Here is a 24,872-nt window from a genome sequence, read left to right as displayed (position 1 = left end):
CAAACAAAACAAATCCGATGAAATAGAGTAAGTCCAAATGTAAAATTACTCCTGCTGCTGTAATAAAAAAAAGAGATGCTCCTTTAAAAAGTGTAACTGGGATGTTAGGAGTAATGAGTGTAACCATCGCAGCATGTCTCTGATTTTAGTGAAGTGGGAAAGTGAGTCACATTTCCTCTAGTGCTGCACGTAATGTGATGATTTAAGAGTTAATGTCCCATGAAATCACCCTGAAAAGCCCTGAAATAGTCTGGTGTACGGATGAGAGAAAACTGGAGTGGCTGTTTAAGTTTGATAATTATATCTAACAAGCCTGGAAACAAAGCAAAATGGATTATGTTATATGATTAATATAGAATACATCGATAAGAAGTATGTTTTCTGAGCTCCTTCCTCCCAGTACTACATAGTTAATGTTTATGTCAGTGATTTTTGAATTTGTATGTCCTAAATGTTGGTGTTATGCTTGACTGTGATAAATACTTTAGTAGTTTTTCTATTTTGAGAATGAATACGCTGCACTCCTGGCTTGTATGATTTATGGGGTCTGGTGTCTTTGTATATATTATGTGATAATTCGTTAAAATTATCCAACAGTTCTGACTTTACAAGTGATTGGCATTGCATTCACATCAGCAGGACTTGTTTATCTGCAGGAATCTGCTTTAAGAAGCCCAAAATACAGACTACTGCACCTTTGAACACATTTTCTATAATTAAATGTTGTTCAAAACACCAGAAACCCAACAAATGAAGATGACTCATGTTGTCAGACAGATTTCTCTGCATGTCGGGGCGGGGGAACAGCCTCTCAGGCGGTGTGTGATCATCACGTCACGTTTAAAAGTCTCTGCTAAAAGCTGCACTAATGCCATTATTCTCGGCGGGTTAGCAGCTCTCTTCTGACTGACATCTTCTAAATTAAATCTGTACACATCAACACGGAGAAATCCAGCCTGGCAGATGTGACAAATATAAGTTAACTATTAAAAGAAAAAGACATCTTAATTGAAAACTAAAAGATTGTATTCTGGAAACTAACATTTAAGCATGACTTTATATAATGATGATAACCATTTCTTGACAGTTTCCCAGCATTTAAAGTTCTTGAAATCTTGTTTTATCATAACATAAGTAAAAAAGTAGATTTAATATCATAGAAAGTCATCATATTTAGCTTCGACTCAATGCAGTTAGGGATTTTTGAAAATGATTTAGTAGCAGACTAATGTCCCGGATTGATTAAGTGATATTTTTCTTGCTCTGATTTCCTGAAAATACTTAAATCAAAGTGTTTCCTGGTTTGATGAGTGGATAAAAAGCACACTTTTCTTTTATGCATTGCAGTGCTCTGGCATAATACTGGACCACTGACTGAAAACAAGTTGTCCCCATGACTCACGTAGACACAAAAACAGGGGGAAAAAGTCCAGATTGAAAAACACCCAAGATTCCCTTTTTTCTTTAAAAGACTTAAAAATATATTGTTTTTTTATTTGGGAGGAGGTTTACGTAATGTTTTAACTGCATTATTTAGCACTCAGGGATTCCTCAGAAACATTAACAAAGCTCTTCCTCAGTTTGTCTGTTTCTCTGTGAACAGACAGCAAACCCCAGCTGCTGTTACATAAGATCTCCCCCGATCAGAGCCTTCATCCAGGGCATGATGGGAGGCTTTCCTCCCTCTTTCCTCCCCCTTTCCTCCCACTCCTGCTCTCTCTTTGCATGCAGCAGCAGCTCTGCTCCGGTTTATTTATTCATCATCACGTTTCATCTTTTCTTTTAAAGCTCTACAGCGCTGATATAATGAGCGCGGCTTTGTGTTGTGGAGCTGTGACCTCGCTAAACTCATTTTCTCAAGGAATATTTCAAATCTGAAATACAAAAGGAAAGAGATATTTTCCTGGTCACATAACAAGGTGACACAGCTCTTAAGAGGATAAAGCTTCAAAGGGAAATGGAGTTATGTGATTTTACAGTCCAAATCAGTGTTTTCTTTTACCTATTCTCTTCTGATCCGTGATGTCCGTCTCTGGTTCAGTGTAAGGCTTGAGCTCGTCCTCTTCAAATCCAGCATTGATCCATCGATCCTTCATGATTTGCTGCAAAACCAAAAAGAGACAATTAGAGCCTGACAGATGCTGGATGTGTAATGTGGTATTTTAGACTTAAATAAACCAAATATACATCGTTTTAATAAGAAATTCTCTAATAACCTTTCTGAAGAAGTGTTTCGGATCGAAATATAGAGTGACAGTGGGATGCGTACATACAAATAAACTGAGGAATGTCTTATTGACGATAACTTTTCATGGATGGATTACTGAACTGGTCTACCACGGAAAGGCCCTGTCCTTCACCGACAACATGTCCTTTAAAAGAACATGTGCCAACCAGGAAGAGGGTCAAAGTGACCACGAGGAAAGATACAACTGCTGTCAAGACACCATAATGCTGCAAAGTCATACCTCCACTGTGTGATTCTATCCCACATTGAATACTGATTTACAAACTGGTCGTTTGCTTGTGCCACAAACCCATAGAACAGCTGTACAAGAGCGCTATCAAGGTTTTTGACAGAAAGCCAAATTCATACCACCACTGTACCATCCTTGAAAAACACAATTTCTTAAGTTTCTTGTGTTTTGTTAATAAATGTTTAGATGGACTGCCCCCCCCCCTCCCTGAGGGGAATCCATCCAAAAAAAACACACTGGACGCTGCAGTAGGTCAGAAACCAGAGGAGTCCACCGTAAACGGACCACTTTTGGACAAAATGTCCTCTCCATTAAAGGCAGCTCATCATGGAACAGCCTCCCAACTGAGATACGGGATTGTCCCACTTTTAAAAAGGTCAACTCAAAGAATGGTTGAGAAACAAACAGACGTGCAATCACCGCTAAATGGACTTTAATACAGGGGTATCTCCTCTTGCACTTGATGTAGCTCTTGTATCTTCTCTTGCCCTTTATATATCGTAGCTGCTACATTGTACTGCCATGTGGTTAATGCTCGTGTATGCTGCTCTTGCTCTTTCTGCATATCATGTATTTATTTTTGCTATGTTTATAAATGTCATGTTCTTAAATGTTGTATGTGAGGGACTACGGATGGAAATTAGCTAAAAGCTAAAATCTGGCATATTTACATTTTGAAGCATTCATTGTTAAAAATGTTCATCAATGTGCATTGTCCCTCTTCAAATAAACGATTAAATGAAAATGAAATGACGAGTCTGAAAAGGAGCAAAACAGCCTCAGAGCCACTATAAAAATACTCATAATTACCATCAAGAGAAATGTACAGTCCAGAATACACTTAAAGTAACAGAGTAGAAACATCATGATGACTACAACGAGACAAATACAACTACATAGAGATGCAAAACAATCTAATGAAAAAAATTATACAAAATTAAGAGAAAAAGACACAAATTAACAAAATAGTGGTCGACAATGACGGCTGTGTCACGTTTCCTATGTAGAAGAGGTGGTGTTCCCTTTAAAAAGGGTCTGCACCCAGGGGCCCATTGTTTCTTGAGCCACCTCATGTGCATGTCCCCTTCTCTCTTGCTAAATGTGTTTATCTAAAAGAAAAAGGAGCCCGGCATCAATGCGTCTTTCTTCATGTCAACTTTGCTATCTACCATCTTCACAAGTATCAGAAAGTGAGGTACAAGACAGGAGAAGTAGGTTTTGGTGCTTATTGTTGAATCTCCATTTGATGTGAAGTTAAATGTTTGAAGCATCCGAAGATCGTCGTAACGCACAACTACATTAACTATTTATAAGACTGGCTACATCTCAAGAACCTTAACTTGTCAATAAATAGAAAAGGCGGAGATTTTAGAGGATTAAAACAAATATTTTGGTGTGTTTGATAGTTCTTTTTTATGTATTGCTCGTTTAAAGTCTACATAAAATGAAAGGCGGGTGTGATAAAAGTATGTAATCCATGTGTTGCATCACCATTAGATTATTTGTCCGCCTTTCCACAGAAACATCCATATTGTTCTGGGTTGCACCTCATTGCACCCTTGTTTTTAATTTGCAGCTGATCGATGGATCTCTGGGGGGAGTTTAGAATGAAGGACAGAGCCAAACTAATTAATTACCGCCAGTCATGCTCCGATGTAACAGACCTTCTGTCGTAATCCAGAACAAACATGTGGCATCTGAGGTCAACATATGTGAGCCTCAGCGCTGAGCCAACAACATGGAGTTTAACTCTCCAACATTAAAAATGCAATAAAAGTCCTTTCTCTTAAAAATATCAAGCAAAGATCAGAAGCAAAACATCTTAGGTTAAATGGCCCATTTTTAAAAAGAAACAAGATTGCCTTCAAACAAGTTCATAATCAATACGAGGAACTTTGAATCGAGGTTTATCTCTCAAACGTACGGTACTTTCTATTGATAGCAGTTTCAACTCCACTAAACTGGTTTTATGTGGCGCCCTGAACGCTGTGAGGAACCCTCACCTCAGAGATCGAGGCAGAACAAAAGTGAACAACACAAGAGAGACTATGTATTATTCATGGCTACAACATCAGAAAGGAGGAGAGTGTGGGCCGGGTTGCCGGGCGGAAAGCAGGAGTCTGTGGGCGTCAGAGGAGGAGATGCAGGAGGAGGGGGAGAGGAGATTGTTGATGGAGGAGAGATGACTTTCTCCGATGGTGCAGACGTGCTCGGGGGGGTGAGATAAGAACTGAAAAAGGTATATTTACATTGTCTGTGTCCTCCCTCACCTCGAGAGTCCCCCGCTTGGTCGGGTTGAGAACCAGGAAGCGTTTGAGGAGGTTCTCGCAGTCCGTGGACATGTAGAACGGGATGCGGTACTTCCCTCTCAGCACTCGCTCACGCAGCTCCTGCAGGGGCGTTAGCAACACACTTTAATATGCAACGGGTCACATTTTAGTGTTGCTGACTCAACACATTAATGCTGGAAGTAAAGTTAACAGCTATGCCTAATAGCTTGTTTATGTCTACATTTGCTCATATTTATGAGATATACCTGACAGATGCAGCTTAATTTGGCCAATTTTGGTTGATCACAACTGTAAAATGTTAGCTCGACAGAGTTGATAGAACATTATACAATTTAGACAAAACTTCCTTCATGCTTCCTCTTTTAGTGACTTACTGAAACGTGTTTTATTTTATAATATGTTTTCTCTTTGTTTCAAACAGTTAACATAGATTGAATTAAAGGAAAACCTCAGAAAAAGGAAAGCAGTCTCAAACAGAAAAAGACAAAAATATGATATTAACTTTTTGTTTTGAGACTCAGGTTGCAAAATAAACTTTTTTGTCCACCAGTCAAATGGCTAGCCAATGTTTAACATTACAAGCCACTGAAATGACAAATTCACCAGCCGCTCTCATATTGCTAAACAGTTTTATCCTGGCTAATGGTGCCAATTGTGTGCACTGTTGAAAGGAATACATCATTGACACATAATATTCCATTTCCCTTCAAAAACATTATTAATATTTCCTCTTATTTTCTTCAACTTGTGTATTCCTTATAAGATAACCTACAATAAACCTGTTTCTGATTACATTTTTTAACAACCCGCAGTAAATCCAGACCCAGTCGGCCCTACCTTGAGGTTCTGTCCGTCGAAGGGCAGCGACCCGCTGACCAGCGTGTACAGGATGACCCCCAGACTCCACACGTCCACCTCCGGCCCGTCGTACTTCTTCCCCTGGAACAGCTCCGGCGCTGCGTACGGCGGAGAACCGCAGAACGTGTCCAGCTTGTTGCCCATCGTGAACTCGTTGCTGAAACCAAAATCTGCGATCTTGATGTTCATGTCTGCGTCGAGGAGCAGGTTCTCCGCCTGAGAGCAGACACATGGAGGTCAAGGATTAAGATCATATCTACATACAGTACATCTGACCAACTAAAAAACGATATAATTTAGTCTATTTTAAACTGACAAACATTGAGAGGGGCTTTCCCAGAGCTATTTTTAAATGGTTAACAGTACGGCTTATGTTAAATGCATTTAAAACAATGTCTTGCCTGAAAGTAGTCAGGAGATATTTATTAAATATTTGATGTCTTTCTGCATCTATGGCAGGGGTGCCCAACCAGTCGATCGCGATCGACCGGTCGATCGCGGGGAGATTCCCAGTCGATCGCGAGATGTGTCTAAAAATAGAACAACAATATTCTGTTTTATCGTTAATGTCCTGTAACATAATCTTCCTGTGCCAGAATAATGCACTTGAACGCATCAAAGCTTTGTGATTGGCCGGCGTGACCCCATGTGTGGGGGCGTGGCTGGTGAGCAGTGGGCAGTGTGCACTAGTTCGCTAACGTTGTCCGTGTTAACAGGAGTGACAGTCCGCACACACACAAGACCGCAATTATGGCAGAAGCAAAACATATATAATTCTCACTCCGAGTGGGAGGATGATTATTTTTGTATCTATTCCAATTCAAAGTCCATCTGTCTCATCTGCAATGCGAGCGTGGCTTTATCGAAGAAGGGTAATTTAGGAGCGGCATTTCAAAACAGTGCACAAACGCTACGAGACGGAATTCCCTCCTGATTCTGCCCTACGCTCCCAAAGGGGAGGGGCCTGAAAGGACAGCTAATGCACAGCAGTCCATTTTCACCAGGCCCAACAACAAGAGCAAGGCTGCTACCAGAGCATCTTATCGTGTCAGTCACGTTCTTGCGAAACACATGAAGTCTTTCAAAGACGGCGAAGTTGTGAAAGAAGCTTTCCTGGAGGCTGCCGACGCGCTTTTGGGGGACAGTAAAAAACAGTAGCATTTCAACAGGTTTTTGATATGATAAAAACTCAAGTTAGATACCGTTATTAATCTGCTGTAAGTTTTAGTTTGTTTGAACTTATTCATTATAATTATTGTACAAAATGGTATAAGAATGCAAACTTAAATTGATTATAGTCTATCATCAATTCAGGTTAAGAAACTAGTGTTGCTTGCATCCTATTTTAAAAGGCATTTCTTTTTATAATCTACTAAAATGCAACAAAAAAAAGGTTTGATTCTATTAATTTTGTCTTTTTTATTGCACTTTGGCAGCAGATGCCTGTGTAGCTTCAGATCTGAGTTGTCTTATTAGTAAGCCTAATTTATACTTTTGTAGCAAAACTATTTTTATATCATGGCAAATAAAGGGTTCAGTGTCTTTTCTTTTTTTCCAGTGTCATATGTGGCAGCACTGTTCAATGTTTCTTGAAAACATTACCCACTGTAGTTTGTGACGAGTGAATAAACTCCAACTCTGTATCAACAACACTGTTGTGTAACTTCAGTTAAATACTTGTATGTGTGTAGATTAGAAAGAGGTAAGATAAAGGATCTGCAGTATTTTATGAAGTATTCATCGTACAAAGGTCAGTTTTGTACAAGTAGAAGTGTGTATTTACCTGTCAGTAATGGCTACGCCTCTCTATTTGGACTGGTAGATCTCGGCAGACTGGCAACTTTAAAAGTAGCTCTCGGTTCAAAAAAGGTTGGGCACCCCTGATCTATGGTGAGAAATGTAATATTGTGCATCCCTTCTTTACATTTCTCTGACTAACAGTTTAAAAACAAATATAATAAATACACCTATTACAAGACTGGATCAAAAAAGATTTGTCATTTTTGCTTAACCAATGACTTAAAGCAATGCTAAAAAACTGTTTCTTATACAATCATTTCTGCTCTAATTAGCACTTATTTAGAGCGATTATTTTGATAAATATAGTCTGATCTAATAACGAGTCTCTTTGTGAATGAAAGTGTTCAAAACTTATGCAAGGATTTCCAACATCTGCCAACACATTCAGCTGTAGGCCAAAGACTAATTAGGAAGCCGAAACTAAGAGAGCAGAAGAAGAAATCTTCCATGGAGCTCAAGGACTGAAACATGAGGGATAAACAACGCTCTTTCTAACGTGTCTGACCAGAAGCAAAAGAAAAGTGTCACGACAACCCTGAGGAATTGTAGTTCATTTGCTGGTTAAAATGTAACCAAGTTCATTGTATGTTCTCCGCAATCACGCCTGTGACATGCTGTATATGTACACCTGCCCTCATTAAACACACATGTAACACATGGAGACTGCTCTCACATCTCCTGCTCATGGGTCATTCATGAAGCTCTACACAGGAAACAGATTGCAGCAAGTACACAGAGCTTCTCTCCCACTGACGGAGAGATAAAAACACTGAAGCATCCATATTTATATTTGGATTGAAGTAAAGCAGCGTCACGTAATGGCGGAAGTGAATTAACACTAATTAATGTGGTGAAAATGGTAAAATATTGCTTTTTGCAGCTAGAAATGAGAATTAAAACGTCATCAAATGCCCAAATACCATCAATCTGTAAGGTTTAAAGCAAAGCTATATTTAAATAAGTAATATTTATCGGCTACAAATCACAGACATCAGAGTACATGTCGTCAGTTTAACAACTACATCTGGAAGCTTAGTTAATGTGGGTAAACTACAACGCTTTGGTCATTTATTAGTAAGTTAGTTAAATTAGAAAAAATGCGAACTATTCAGATTTGTACCATCATGGTGCAAGACAGTCATTTTGCACAACTAAAAAGGGATTTATTTATTTGTTGGTTTATCTTTCGTCTGTCGTAAATAACCTTCACACTTGCACAAATATTTATATATGAAATATATATGGAAGTAAAGCGGCATCACGAAATAAAGGAGGTCCATTAACACTACAATGTGGTGCATTTTAAAGAGGAACCAGCTACATTGTGCACTATTTTTAAGTAAAAAGGCTGGTTGTTCAGATAAAAGGGCAGCATATGCTCCATTGTGAGTCTTCAGTGGGAATATGGGAGTTAAGATGAGTCATAAAACACGCAGCTCTGACGTCAGCTGAGTCAGAGGTAATTAGCCTCAAAAGGTAAATACATTATGCACATTTTAATTCTTCGTAGGATTACTGATAAACATGAACACATCTTTCTGTGTATAAAGAAACTTTTCAAAAATTCATTGAGATGTGGAATGAAAGTCTGTGTACAAAAACAAAAATGCCATGGTATTAAATATATTAGATTTAAAAATAAAATGGTGGTCCTTAGAAATTGTTGTTTAAACAGTGAATAAAGACAATACTCCTAGTTCTCCGCCTATTTCTGCTTCCAACTATAATTCAAATATTTTTTTATCTGTGAAATTGTTGTACACATTTATATTTCACTTATTGCATGTCTTTGGGGCGTGTTGGTTTTAAATCACACACTTCTATAATGTGAATTTTATTTATTTATGTGTGTGAAGAGTTCAATTTAGTATCGAGTATTTGGTTTTATATCATCAGGATGTATGATAGAGGCGATATAAATATATGATAAATAAAACATTTAGATTTTTGATCCAATTTGGCACCTCGATCTGCAGACTAAGACATAATATATATAATGAAATGAAATAAAAACATCTATAAATGATTACTTAGTAGCATTCACACTCGTTTTCCAACTTAAATCTTGGTAAGTTGATTTCTCTAAATTTTAAAAAGGCCAGAGAACCCAGTGATGTTGCTTTAGAGAATTGCTGCACAAGTTGCTCTTTTAAACAACCCATCATGTGGTTGCAATGCATTCTGGTTTATTTAAGCTTCTGGAAATAAAAAAAAGTTCATTTTGTTTTTGCTGTGGCTTCTCTGAACTCACCTTGAGGTCTCTGTGAACGATGTGCTTCTGGTGGCAGTACTGCACCGCCGACACAATCTGTACGAGGAAGAAACACAAGCAACAGTCGAGTTAGAAATCTGTTCTGAGATAAAGGATGTGGTGAAGAAAGGAGGAGGAGATGTGGTCGACAGACAGGAAAGACAAAACATAACGCAGGTGGGGCTGAAGGAGGCTGAGAAAACAGCTTCCTGTGTGCAAAACATTTATCTGCTTCAGTTCAGGAGACATTCTGCAGAGACAGTACAGAAAGGCTGTGAGGGATTACACATATCAGGACACAAAGGGGACCTACAGTCTTATATTTTCACTTTTAGAGTTTGCTTTGTTTTGCATCTTCAGCTCCAAGTTAATTTAAAGGTCACCTATCATGCTATTTTTAGGCAATAGCATAGATCTCAGATATATAAAAATATATAAAAAACATGTCTATGAAGTGTTTTGCTCAAAATACCAAACAGATCAACCATTCTAGCCATGCCTCATATGCCTCTATTTCAGTGGTTCTCTAGGGGTACGTTGGAGTACTGCAGGGGGTACGTGACATTTATTTTATGTTAATTTAAAAAAACAAAACGTAATTAATGCATTTAAACAAACAACTAATAGTAGATTAACTACTTTCTTCAAAAGTTTACAGTAATTCTGGATAATAAAATGGGAAAGGTAAACGGGGTGCTCTCTTTTCCTCTCCCTCCCCTGACAGCCCGTCAGTCTCGTGCAGCTCGCTGAACCTGTAATAAGTGAACTGACAGTAAAGAATAAATACATTTATAACTAGTTTAGCTGGTTCCAGAGTAGATAAACTAGCTAAGTGTGTTAGGTCTAACTCTTAGTGTATTTTGCTCGGCTCAACGATCCATCACAGCGGGCGGAGCGGTGATCATGCAGAGCTGCGTGTTCTCCGTCAGCAGCAGCTGATCTGATATCTGATCTCTCTCTCGCGTCTGGTTAGACTTCACTCGCGTTTATGTCCAAATCTATCAGATTTAGCTAGTTCTAGTTAATGATATGACTGCCTGCTTATCAAAGGACCTAAACAATAAGCGTTGCTTGGCAACGGCGTGTGGCCGCAAAGTATAGCATTATGCATATGTTTATATGAGGAGTCAAAATCCCATGCTCATAAAATGCTCATGTCTTTTTTTTTAGAGATTTGGGTACGGAGGAAAAGAGAGAGGGTTTTATTTTCTGACGCTGCGTGAGTTCCCCGACACACCGGAGACACATATTTATGTATAAAAGACATCAAAAAGTGCATTTTGCATTATAGGTCCCCTTTAAGTAGTTGCTCAGTGTGGTGATGTCCTCGACCTATTACCTTAGACTGTCTCTTTCTTTAACTGACTCTGTGTTTGTAACATCTAGAGCAGTTTTCAGGGTATGTAAAACAAAAATGTCTGGACTTTTAAAACATTTATGACAGTCGCTGCTAGGTGAGAGATGGGGACAGATGCCGATTTGGACGTTACTCATCAGTCTTTAAGACGACAGAGAGTTTCCCGTCCCAGAAGCAGGACAGAGGACGGCGACCTGTCTGAGGTGTGAAACCAGAACACTGCAGGGGGAGAAAGTACCTGTCTAAATTTAGCCCTGGCCTCCTTTTCCTTCATTCGTCCATGTGCAACCAGGTAGTCGAACACCTCTCCTGCAGAAGAGACACAAAAAGAAAGAGGTTGAGAAACAGCAACATACAGAAATGGAAGAGAGAGTGAGTCACAACTTTTAAGAATAACCCATATAAATAACTCCACAATGAACTTTTCTTGAGCAGCTGGCCTGCACCGTCACCCATGTGCATGCTTTGAGGGTGTTTGTCGATCGTATTTAAGCTGCTTCCTCCACACTGAGCCTCTCCTGGAGGCACAAAGCTGAGCTCCTCTCCGGCTGCGGACCCTTCCCTCGGCCCACACTGCAGCACACTTCCAACCTAAAACATGACGACGCTCGTTCTAATGTAAATTGAACTTAGACGGCTGGAGTGCATGTGTGTGACCGAGCCACGGCCGAAAGAGGATCTAAAACAAAATAACAAACAAAAATACATCCCCCCTCTTTCTCTGAATCCTTGAAACCCTCCTACTCTCTCAGCGCTGACCTGCAGAGGACGTTTCTGTGCTTCAGAGATCCAGAAAAGCAACAATTCAACGCTGCACTCTGACTCAACTGCTAAAGACAGAATGTGGCAGCTAACACTTAGCATGTCACAGCTAAAGGGCACAGTGTGTGCAGAACAAAGGGATGAGAATAGGGAAGAACGCTGGAAAACAACAAGGACATTTTAACCTTGATGCTAAAAACATGTAGAGAGAAACAAATCTGGATCATTTTCAGCCGTGAAACAAGTTTACATTATATTGTTTTGTTGAATTCTGTTAGCATGACATTCCTGCATAATTCAATAATGCTGAGGCAACTTTTTAAGCCACATTGCCTCACAGAGGATCTTAAAATGCCCCTGTTTGAATGAAGGTAGCCCCTGATTCAGCAATGTATGCAACATCTTCAGTCTCCTTAAAGTTCATTTAAAGGTAACAAGATGACCACTTAACAGCCATGCTCTTGTTTTTATTCAGTACAATCAAAGTGCAGTTGAGGCTAATGGGAATGTCTGTAGTTTTGCAGGTATTTGGATGAGAAAATGGAACTGCTGGTGGTGTTAGATGATGAGTTAACGCAGCAGAATTATGATCATTTATAAACACTGGACCACAAATGTCTGCTAACAATTTCATGCCAATCCATCCACAAGTTGTTGAGACTGGACTAAAAAAGAGGATCGAAGGACAGACAGACACTGCCTAAAAGAAAAATGTTATTCTGACAAAGAAAAGTCTCTTTCTGTAAATTCAGTACAAATATGGAAATGTAAAGAATGCACGAAGCTGCAATTTAGTTTTCAGTCACCAGTTGTATAACTGAACATTTTAGTTTCAAGCGATAAAGCAATCTAGCAACATCTCTTGAATTTATATGGTGTGTTATAACGTTGTTAAAAAGTTATGTTTTGAAAGAAATCTATTATTGTTACTTTAAACTCGTCTGACATTCCCTCAGTTTACAGCTCAACAAAGTCATTTCCTAACATCTGGTGAGTTGGCGCTTTTACAAATTGATTTGACTGGATCTGTGACTGAAGGTCAGTTTTGAGATTCTAATGGAATTCCTTAAAAAAAAAGAAAAAGAAGGCCAAACTTGAGAGAAATATTAGATTTACCTAATTGTACATCTAATTGTATTGGCTTTTGATCAGAATTCCCATCCTCACGGTAATGTGATTCACAATTTGTCGTCTCTTTGCTTGTCTTGGCGGACCGAATGCGACCTTTAACAGGAAATCAATGAGAAGACGTGTCGTGTGTGTGTGTGTGTGTGTGTGTGTGTGTGTGTGTGTGGCCGGCCACATTAATGAGAAACTTTCACCACAAGAAAATGTAAGCTCACTGTTGGAAGCCGTCGCATTTGCAGAAAAATTAAGATTAATTTGCTTCATCTGCTTCGTTTACCACTAAGGAATACAGATGGCTTCCTGTTATCTTGCATTTAATAACATTACAATGAAATGCCAGTTTCTATCAGTTGCTGTATATTTAAAGCATTTGTCTGTCCACTTATTAGTCCCTCAGTGGAAGCGTTTTTCTAACATTTGCTCTCCTAATAGTCGTTTAATGACCATCCCTCCTTATTTTTCTTCATTTGCTGTAACTCAAAGTCGCATGATTCTAGTTTACCTTTACAGACTGTTCACTATAAAGAAATCCAGTCACGAGTGTGCAGACTGCAGAAAAGAAGGAACTACATTGATCATGTCTCGAGGAGGAAGTGCATTTATATCTAAGCAATGCTGAAAATGCTAAAAATATAGGTCATAGACGAGTTACATGTAGAAATGCAGGTTTCTGTTGGAGTCGACTGACATGTTTTTCCTGCTCCGAGTCGCTTTTCACTACGTTTACAAAGGACTGATTATGTCTCTGCATCAACATCATTACTTCCTATGTTCTAACCTTGCTTTAAAGGGTTCACACATTCTCAGGAACAATGTTTGCGTTGTCAATTATTTTATAGCTCCATATGTTCCTCATAATTCCACAATAACTTCCTTAGAAGTTCAACTGTAAAGAACTGTTTACTTTGACACTAAAACATCGGTAAACAGAGACAGTAGTGTCGTTTTTAGATTTGAACCTAGTTTCCAGAATATCAGCAATAGAACATGTGAGTTTGTGCACATTTCCCTCCACTTCTGTCATGTTGAATATTAGGAGATAATGCGTCCAATTCTAGAGTGTGGTGTGAAAAAACTATTGCAGGAAAGAAACAGTGCAACAAGACGTAACGACCACCAGTCTAACGAGCAGAGAACATGTGAAAACGGTCACGAAGATATAGCATTTGTTTGTTTCAGATACTCATCTGAGGAAGGCTACAGGCACAAATGTTGTATTGCTCTTCAGTGGAGGTTAGTGGAGGGCTCATGTATTTTATTATTCACACTATAGGTTTCCATTACACTGTTTTTCTCCTAACATCAACTTTTCTTAATGCAATATCTTCCAGCTTTTCTACACCATTTCCATCCACCTGTTCTAAGGTGCATTTTCTGTTGATACACTTCAAATCCAATGCCAATTTAGGATCAAATTACAAAGTCATCTCCAGTAAATAATGAGGAAACAATGGACCTATAAAATAAAGCCTTACCTTATATCCGGTAATAAAGACGCTGATTTTATGCTTCAAGTTATGAACTCAACTTCATTTCCATACTTTCTGCATCAACTTTCGCAGTACTCTTCATACTTATATTCTGTAAATCCCACTCAGATTGATGTTCTTCTACATCTGTTCTCTCAGGTGGAAGTGGAGTCTGCAGACTATAAGCAGCTCCCAGTGTGTATGAATTATTAAAAAGCACACATTTATCACACTTTGGTGTTAATAAATCATAGTTGGGACGCTGGGAGCAGCAGATTTCTACCGACTACATCAACTTTTCGGAAACAATTCACTCTGTTGTTTCATGTTTGCACTTCTATACGAGGACAGCAGCTTCCTTTTTTTGGCTTGAGGGTTGCATTTATGTCTACAATGCACTTTTATTTGACTTAAGGGGTCTGTATGTCTTAGATCGTCAGGTTTAAAGATGTTTGATGATGTTTTCACTTCAATATGAGGACGGCAGCTTCCCTTTTTGGATTGAGGGGTTTTATTTATGTCTAAAAGGCTCTTTTATTCAACTAAACATGTCTCCGTTTGACATGTTGATGGTACATGGCTTTCTTAAAGTTTAAAGCAAACAAAATGTTAATTATATTTCCGTCTCACCTCCACTGGCGTACTCCATCACCAGGTACAGCGTCCTCTCCGTCTCGATCACTTCAAACAGCTTGACTAAAAGGGGAGAATGAGAAAAACGAAAGGGAGGAAATTACATAATCAATTATGCATAAAGATGGAGATTCAGACAGAGATACCAATTAATTCATGGACACCATTTTTTCTCCAAACAGGCCCGCAGAGGGAGTGGATGAATATATACATATTTATGGATATTTCTTGAGCATGTACTTTTAGCCTCTATTTGTGAACACACAGTTATAGCCACATTTGTATAGTTTTGTTTATTAAAGTTTTGTAGTAAAATGTACTTTGACATTTAATTATTGCAGTGCATTGTTGTCGCTTTTATTTATCATTGTCCATCTTTATTAGTGCAGTGAAAGATGGCAACGAAGTGTCTGGAGGGGGAAGTGTGTGTGTGTGTGTGGTCTAGCATTACTATACTTGTAGGGACCTACATCTGTTTACACAGTCACGTGTGGGGACTCGCCTCCCTTATGGGGACAAATTGGAGGTCCCCATGAGGGGAATCATTCATTTTAAGTTGAAGACTTGGTTAGGTTTAGGATTAGGGTAAGGTTAAGGGTAAGGGATAGGGTTAGGCATGTGTTGGTTATGGTTAAGGTTAGGATAAGTCTCCAGGAAATGCATGTAAGTCAATGTAATGTCCCCTGAAGTGATGTATACATGGTGTGTGTGTGTGTGTGTGTGTGTGTGTGTGTGTGTGTGTGTGTGTGTGTGTGTGTGTGTGTGTGTGTGTGTGTGTGTGTGTGTGTGTGTGTGTGTGTGTGTGTCGTGATCAGCACAGCATCGAGCCGAGCTTTTTTAGCACTCGATATTTACTGTACAGACCAAAAGCTGTTGTTTTTCACCTTTTTTACCGCAGTGAGTTCAGCTGGGAGATATAAAAGAGAGGGATGTGTGATGAGCTGCGCTGCTAAATATAGACGAGGTGGGAAGGAAGACAATGAGCGAGAGATGGAGAGCGTCAGGCTGGTGAGCGCTTACAACCACTCTGTTCATTATAATCACATTTCTGCGGAGGAAATCAGGCAGCGCGGGGGGAAAGGAAATAAAAAGTAATTAACGGGGAATCCCATCTCCTAAAAACCAGCCGCACCATGTGTGGTGAGCACGATCTGTCTGCTTTATGACACGTGTGTGTACTCTTTGCAAATAAGCTCATGGAGCCTTGATGTGACTTTTTAAAGGGCCAGCGTCAATCCTTATGAACATCACTCAAGGTGAAGGGATTAGTCCATTCATCGATTAGTTGAATTGTGAGGATTTGATGCTATTTTTTGTTTAAAACAAATGTAGAAGAAACTTGCTTTTACTTTATTTCAAACCTGCCAACAGTACTGCTTGTTTATTCATTTATTGATTGGTTGTCATTTCCTGTTAGCTGAGTGTCTTTGTGCTGCTCTCCTCATTTCAAACCCGATTCATTTTGTAGTCCCAAAACATATGATGAAATATGAATCATTATTTTTTTAAAAAGGTACATACAAAATTCTATATTTTTGGTAAATGATTTAGTTGTCAAGCTTTTTGCATACGTTGGATTGCGGCCATATTTACACAATCTTTCCCATTTTCCAGGATTGTTTGATTTGAAAGAACACTCTTCTGTCTGTGAGAACAAAAACAAATAAAAAAGGGAACTAAAAACGCTGAAACAGCAGCACTTGTAAGACAAAACAAGCTGATGAAATTCAGGCTGGCGGCATGGGAGAGGATCATGTGACTGCAAACTCACACATGATCATTTGGAAATGTGAACTGATGTGCATCGATGCCAATTGTTCTAGAATACACTTGTTATGTGTGTAAGAGCCACTTACCTATATTGGGATGATTCAAAATCTTCATTATTCTAACTTCTCTGAAGAGCTGAAATGAGAGAGAGAAAAATACATTTCATTACATGTCACATGTTAGACGCTTTTATCCAAAGCGACTTACATACTCAATACTGTGGGCAATCCCCACAGGAGCAATTTGGGGTGAAGTGTCTTAGGGACACAACGACATGCTGACTGCATGGGGTTTGAACCTGTGCCCCCCTGAACCCACACGCCATACATGTTTAGGGTTCACTTAGGGTTTCAGGATGTAAGATTCTATCGACACTTCAACACAGTAAACAGGAGTATTTTTGACTTGGTGAGCTCAGGAGAGAAGTCAAATAAAAGTAAGGAGGTGGGGAAGACAAGAAAACAAGACAAAAAGGTCTGAGACACTATTCTCACAAATAGTATACAACCTTTATTAAAAACAGCAATTTTATAGTGAAATTTAAAAAACATACAAACTGTTTATGCATGTTTAAATAAAGCTGAGTTAACAACCCACATGAAGCGACACAAACAGACTTATTTACAAAGTAGTTCACTTTATTTTGACCCATAGCTGGATACAAAATATGATATTAAAAGATAACATGTGACAAGAGGAGAGTTGGGACACTGTTTACACAAAATTAGCTAATTTACTTTTTTAATAAAGATGCGTCTGTCCGTCTCGAGATGCAATTGTTTATATTTGTGTTAAATAAAATGAGTAAACACAAAATACATTTCCAGCGTGTAAATACAGCAAAATGAGGGAATGCCATCAAGATACAAATCCATAATTTAACGTGACTATTTTCCATTACACGACTCCAACAGAAATATGCACTTACTCCTCAAGTGGCATGTCCACGTCACAAAGCTCAAATATAATGTTTAATTTAAACATAAATGGATTTTCAGATGTGCGCACACAGATTTCATTAATTCTTTAGATGGCACTTCACAGTTTACTCGGCCTTGTGTCTGACATTTGTGCCAAACACATAGTAAGGCTCCCGGTCAACACTGCTTTCCTTAACAACCAGAGATCAGGAACTAGCTGTGCTCCAACAACACAAGTCTAGGATTTTCTTATACATTCTTGGGGCCATTTACTAGCTTTAATAAACACATTAATGTATCAATAATCATAATCAAAACATATATATTATTCTGAAATGGACCAATCTGCATAATGAGGACTAGTATATTTTGATGCTAATACTTTTGTACTTTTACTTGTGTAATATTTTGATTGCAGGACTTTTACTTTAACTAAGTATTCCTACACTCTGGTACTTCTACTGAAGTACAAGACCTTCGTACTCTTCCCACCTCCTGATAATTATTTGATATTATAAGGTGATCGTTTTCAAAGAAGGATCCCAACAGGAGGATCCCCTTCAGCGCAGAGTGGGTTAAATCCAGCCTGAGAGGTTGAGAAAAGATCTGAATGACGTTCGAGATGCATCGTCACATATCCAGCCTGTTCTCTAATAAGAAAACCCTCAGTCAACACACGCTCTCATCAGCATTCAGAGACCAGACAGGCACATTTGTAACGGCCAAAAGAGCTTTTTACTCTTCCGCTGTACGAGGCACAAAAAGAAAAAAGCCAGAGTGCAATTTATTATTGATCCGCTGTTAACTACACCTCGCCCTCTTCCCTTCCATAAAACATATAAAAAGGCATTAATGTTTCACGAGGCGGGAGTAGCCATAGTGTTGACTCACTCACGAGCAAATCTTGAGGCGGTGAAGCAAAAAAACACCAAAAAATCATTGATAAAATGAGATTTACACCGAGCAGAAGGTTTTTATTGTGTTTTAAATTGATATTTTGTTTGGACCTTTTCTTTTGTAATCCCACTGTTACTTTACTGAAGAGGATCACGTAAATCCTCACATTTTAAAAGTGGTATCCACCATATGCTCCACATTTTATAAAGATGAATAATTTCAACTTAAAGCTTTCCGATAGAATAGTTTCAGCAGCAAGATGGTTTTTTTAGGCTTAAAACATTTGAATACTTTCCATTTTTTCCCTTTTACTAGACAACTATTCTCTTTGAGTGATATTTGGATCACTTGCCTTTTTAACATTGGGGTCAAGGATAAGGTAAAATGATCAATTATTTTATAAAATACACCAAAAAATGTATGGCCAAAGTTAGGATCAAAATGATTCATAAATTGCTCAATAAAAAAAGAATTGCAAGCGATCCAGGGGGCGAGGAAATTGGATTTATAACGGTTGCTACATTTCAAAAGACATCTTAATATAAACAGAGAAGCTAAAGTAAACATGTGCACACTTTACTAAAAACAATCAATATTAATTATGTAAAATACAATAAAAACTGTAGTGCTTTAATATTAGAATTTATATTATTTTCTAAAAACAAGATTATTTCTCATAATTTACAGCGCAATACAGTAATTATGCCAAAGTGAGATAGATAAGGGAGGTCAGTAATTTTAATAAGTCATCGCTATTTAGTCACAGTATCTAAAACATTGTGTGTTTCAACCATTAAGGGTTAGTACAAAATGGTGTTAACAGGTAAAGTCACATGACACACCACCCTTCTACTGTAAGGAAGTTTTCCTGCTATGGAAAGGTCACAAAGGCAACAACGATTGTGTCTTGAGTTGTAAAGAACGTAAAGGAAACTGCAGAAATGTATTGTTCATGTTACAAAGTAATCCTGCAGGAATGTGAGATTGCAGCACCTCAACATGACTCAAAAGCTGAGCAGGGTTCAACCTTTTTACCGGTTTGTCATCCCTGCTGTATTTAAAGAATGAGGGGAGTAAGTCTGAAAGCTGCCTTAAAGTCTAGCAGGAGTACTTTACTGTATTTCATCCCTTCTATTGTCTCATTTCCTGTCACCTCTCTACAGTCCTCGATCAAAATAAGAGCCAAAAATGCCCACAAAAGATGTTGAAAGGCAAAATGTTAAACCTATTATGTGTTGATGGTTTATAGCCTTCTAGGAATTGTAGTCAAATCACTCAGTAAAGGCAAAATGGGTTCACAAAACTTGTCCTTGCATGTTTTTTCAAAATAAAAACTGTTATCCTTGGACATATGCTGATCTTGTAGCTCCATTTGTGCTAGAATAATAAGTTGAATGAAAGTATTTGTTGTTTAATAGCAAATGTCAAACTCAAAATCACTTCTGATGTAGAAACATCAAATACCCCCTGTAAGATTTGCTTGCTTTTCTTTGTTTCCTATCACTGTATACTTCGATTATGTTTTTTTAACTGATGGTCTGACAACAAAGAAAGTTAAGACATGAATATTTTATATTTATGAGATCATTAAAACTTTTATGATTCTGTCTTTCTATTTCTACTAATAGTGAAATGTGGTTTTCCCCCCCATTCTGTTTCTGTCTAGAGAGCAGCTTGAAAATAAAACAATTGTAAAAGATAATAAGTATGACTTCAAATGGTATGATAGTAATTTGAACACCCAGATCCTGCAGTGAACGCCGGCTGTGGGATGTACAGAGATAATACATCTCATTTCAGAGACAACTGAAGGGTTAATTATGAGCTTCAGCAAACAGCGAGGCCTTCGGGACTGAGGCGACCGGTTTGGAAGAAATGTTAACAAACCATGCCAGGACGAAGAGGAGGGGAAGAAGAGCCCAAGGTCTCCTCACTGTCATTACTCCGCTATGACTGCCGTTAAACTGAGGACTCTCTCCTGAGCGCTCTTAAAGCACAGAGGGAAATATCGGAGCGGTTTTTTTATTTTTATAAATATGACAGAATAAAGAGGAATGAGTACTAGAGAGAAAAGGTGCTCTGAACTTGGGCTGGACTATAAGATATCAATCATTTATCACAATACTTTTGGGCAAATTACAGGTTTATACTATGTGCCTCGACTGCGACATGTTTCCATGCTTTAATGTTCAAAAAGCTCTTTATTTTTCTTATACTGCCTATACTAAAGCTCCTCTTTTCACCCTCTGTCTGTAAATATCATTTCTATAAACAAAACATTGAAGAAGTCTATTTAAAAAATGTTGAATGAAGTCATAAAAAGTGACGACAGACGATCAAAATGTCATTAAAGATTACACAACATTAAACAATTACTAAGCCCTCAAAGAACCTTTTACGTCCATATTCGTTGCCAATGGAAAAATGGCAGCCACTCGATTACTTAAAGTGCGTACTGTGCTGCAGAGCAGATACAGTTCATTTGACATCTGGGTAAATAAACAATAAAAAGACCAGTAGATGGAAATACTTCGTCAGGTATGTTGTGCAGTAAACAGAATTAGTGGGAAAACACACACCGATGACTCCCGGCAGAATACAACAGGGAGGTCGAGGACGTAAACCTGCTGGAGATCCAGTCATACCGCCGCAGTGATGCAACGACGTTTACACAATCTGCCGTGTGATCTATGCAAAGCACCATAAGGGCAAATGACACACACTTTGAGGGTGTCATCATCTCACATTGTCCATCCCCACGAGAAAAAAACTGCATCATCCTGTTTAAGGGTTCAATTATGAGTGATCTGAGGCTCGTAAACCAAAATCCCGTGGGCTCACCATCAGAGCATGGACTGCATGTTTCTGGTCAACTTTGAGGTGAATCACAACAAAATCGGATTATAGGAACATCGGCTTAGAAAGAAGGATGTCTGTGCATCCTTTGAGATAATTGACCCCCCATTATTTATTTCAGAGATATAAAAACACCCAGACTGCAGTTCTCTCTTAGACGTGCTTCTCTTTGCAGTTATATGTTCCCTTACAAGTACAAAAATGCAATTGTTCCCATCTGGAGAGACACACCTGAGGGAATAAACAATGTGGTTTAAATTAACTTCTGCAAGTTACAGAACACTGGTTTATCTCAGATGTTTGAAGTTACGAGGTCAGAAATGAAGAGATGCCTCCTTGTGATCGCCCGCAGACTTCAAACGAACGACAAACTACAGATCCACGTTATGAGATTCTGAATCTTTCTCTCTCCAGGCTTGTTTAGTGCAGTGGGTCCATACCTTTCTTCACTTTTGTGGAATTTCTAATATGAAGCAGTGTCCATTTGTTAACCCTCGTCAAAGTTTCTCTATTGTAGTTGCAGTTCGTTCAAAATGTAAAGGGAGAGTGCTTCATTTGAATGCTTCTGATTGGCCTGAAGCAGTAAAACCAACTAAAGTAAAAAATAGTGTATAATTTGAAGAATGGCTTGTGGGGTTTGGGAGTCTGGGGTTGGGCAAAAATGAGTTGGTGGATTAGTTAAAACAACTAGTTTGATTTAGATGCCAATTCTTTCCATGGCGACTTCAAAACAATTATTTATTTTTCCCAATCTGAAACGTTTTTGTACAACCCATGCCCCGTCACACATTTACAAATATATATACAAATATTTATCAGAGCTCAATATTGTCTGTGCATTTCTTGAGTTCAAACGGTCGACTGACCTCCAACAACTGTCACTCTATTTAACATTTAGGTAAATACAAGTCAAATCTTAGATCCTCTCTTATTTCAGGATGTTCTCCTGTTCTGTCATGTATGGTTGTTAATAACATGTATTTAAAACCAGATATATTCACGTTTTTGACACAAAACAAGCAGAAGATTAGAGGTTGTCATGAACTTGACCCTTTCTGCTGTTTCCTTACCTTTCTATGAGCTAAATAATGAAAAGCAGTAGGTCAGAAACCAGAGGAGACTGTGGTCCACCGTAGACGGACCACTTTTGGACAAAATGTCCTCTCCATTAAAGGCAGCTCGTTGTGGAATAGCCTCCCAACTGAGATACGGGATTGTCCCACACTCAATAGTTTTAAAGGTCAACTCAAAGAATGGTTGAGAAACAAAACAGACGTGCAATCACCGCTAAATGCACTTTAACACAGGGGTATCTCCTCCTGCACTTTAGGTAGCTCTTGTATCTTCTCTTGCACTTTATATATCGTAGCTGCTACATTGTACTGCCATGTGGTTAATACTTGTATATGCTGCTCTTGCTCTTTCTGCATATCATGTATTTATTTTTGCTATCTTTATAAATGTCATGTTCTTATATGTTGTATGTGAGGGACTACGGATGGAAATTAGCTCAAATCCGGCATATTTACAGTTGAAGCATTATTTGTCTTAAGTGTTCATTAATGTGCATTGTGTCCCTGTGCAAATAAACGATTCAATGAAATGGCTTCATTATACGTCAATAATGAAAATATGATTTTAGTTGCAGCCCCATAATGTACACAAACGGGAACCATTCAAGAGATCAACTAAATCAGAATATTACAAGCAAAGAAGACTAAGAATTTGATGAAAATAATTAGTAACAGTCAGTTTGATAACCTAGTATTCAAAAAGGGCTTCAATACCATACCCTAATTATTAAATGTCAGAGGCTGAGAGACTGCCAAATGACTTTCTCCCACAATAAAAGCTGTTATTGTAGAGACAGAGTGAAGAAAAGCTTCTCAAGTTTCCTTCTTCCGGTTATATTAATAATGTTGATGACGCACTGCAGAGTCCCTGCCTACGGGTGGAGAAACGCTGCTCTAAATGACGTCCAAGGCTTTTATAACCACTTAATGAAACCCTCAGCGCAGCGAGCGGAGGTTGTTCACATTTAAATCAAGACTTCAAGTGCCACACTCCCTCCATGACCTTTGACCTGGAGGACAACAAGACCTTCAGCGAGAAGAAAATACTTTTAACACCACTAAATAAAATCATGGCTTCAGGTATTTTACAGATTCAGATTATTAATCAAATAAATGACGGCACTTTACTGTGTGTTAAGATAGTCAGCATTAAAGTCATGAATGCTTCGATAATGATTTAATAATAATCATATTATTAAAAAGGTATTCTGAAAATGGCCGTTCTGGATAATATTGGACATTTTAAAGCTAACACTTCAGTAGATTTCAGAAGAAAAATGTTTTAAAAGATGATTTTAGTTGAAGGAGATAAAGATTAAGAAGATTTTAGAAACAGAAAAAGACGATTAAAGAATATAAGATTTTAGCAGAAGAAGAGTTAAAAAAACAAGAAGCAGAAGAAGAGTTTGCTTGTGACGGAAGTGAGTGCCGACTCAGCTCCTCTGAACTATTAAGATCGAGTCTGAAAATAAACATTTGCTCTTCAGAGACGATATCCCCCGCTCTCAGCCTCTCGCCAATTCTTGCAGTTGCATAAGAGGTTAGGTCTGAGGCAGGTTAGCCGTTACAGCTCGCAGGAGAGCAAAATAAATCCCTAAAACCTCACCTGAACGCAACATTTCATTTCCCTGGTGACGTTCAGTCAACTCTTAAAATAACAAAAGAGAACGTCTTTTAAAGGATCATGCTGCCATTTTGCAACACATCCCACTAAAAGACCAAAATGAAACATATGATATCCCCAGTATATCTACGTCTCTCAGATCCCATCAAATTGTTTCATACTTAAGGCGAGACACCCCAGGTGAATAGGGTAATTTTTTTAACTTAAAGGTATCAGCTAGACATTTCTCCAGTTAATTACTTACAATAAGGCAATTGTCTTTTGTATTACAAGTTTTCTGAAATAGCATGTTTAAATATGCAAATTAGCCATTATCTCATTAAATATGCACACTTTTTAACACATTTCAGGAATTGAAATCTGAACTTTGGATATAGCCAGATTCAAAATTCTTGTTTCATTTTGTAGTCATATTAGTATCTAAGGCTTTTACAGAAGGGATATTGGATATCTCTTTTTATCATTCCATAAATCAGAAAATACTGTCAACAGCCCTAAAATATCCATTTTCGCCATGTTTTTAGGTATACAATGTTGTATAATTCAGGCTATGAATTATATATGAACAAACCCTTCTGTAAAAGCCTTCATAATATTGATAGGAATATAACTGGAAGGTTTGGTGAATGTACGTGCTACTGAAGTTGACATTTTGAACTCAGAGTAGGAGAAAAAACTCATTTTGAGAAAACGACCTTTAAAGATT

General features: G+C 38.3%; 1 protein-coding gene across 20 annotated transcripts in view; it reads right to left on the bottom strand.

Annotated features, from left to right (window-relative positions):
* Positions 1-24,872, bottom strand: part of mark3a (MAP/microtubule affinity-regulating kinase 3a) — a 59,377-nt gene that overhangs the window by 21,558 nt on the left and 12,947 nt on the right. For 11 of the 20 annotated variants that reach the window (XM_034235240.1, XM_034235227.1, XM_034235219.1 and 8 more), the window contains exons 4-10: positions 16,883-16,931; positions 15,024-15,089; positions 11,273-11,343; positions 9,678-9,734; positions 5,606-5,842; positions 4,727-4,867; positions 2,003-2,102 (exon numbers count right to left, since the gene is read on the bottom strand). In XM_034235240.1, the coding sequence (XP_034091131.1) occupies positions 2,003-2,102; positions 4,727-4,867; positions 5,606-5,842; positions 9,678-9,734; positions 11,273-11,343; positions 15,024-15,089; positions 16,883-16,931 (721 nt within the window). The remainder of the gene's footprint in view (positions 1-2,002; positions 2,103-4,726; positions 4,868-5,605; positions 5,843-9,677; positions 9,735-11,272; positions 11,344-15,023; positions 15,090-16,882; positions 16,932-24,872) is intronic. The other 9 variants (XM_034235228.1, XM_034235231.1, XM_034235234.1 and 6 more) reach the window with 1 other exon arrangement.

This window comes from Gymnodraco acuticeps, unplaced genomic scaffold, assembly GCF_902827175.1.
Source record: "Gymnodraco acuticeps unplaced genomic scaffold, fGymAcu1.1, whole genome shotgun sequence".
NCBI lineage: Eukaryota > Metazoa > Chordata > Actinopteri > Perciformes > Bathydraconidae > Gymnodraco > Gymnodraco acuticeps.
This window is presented reverse-complemented; position numbering and strand designations above follow the sequence as displayed.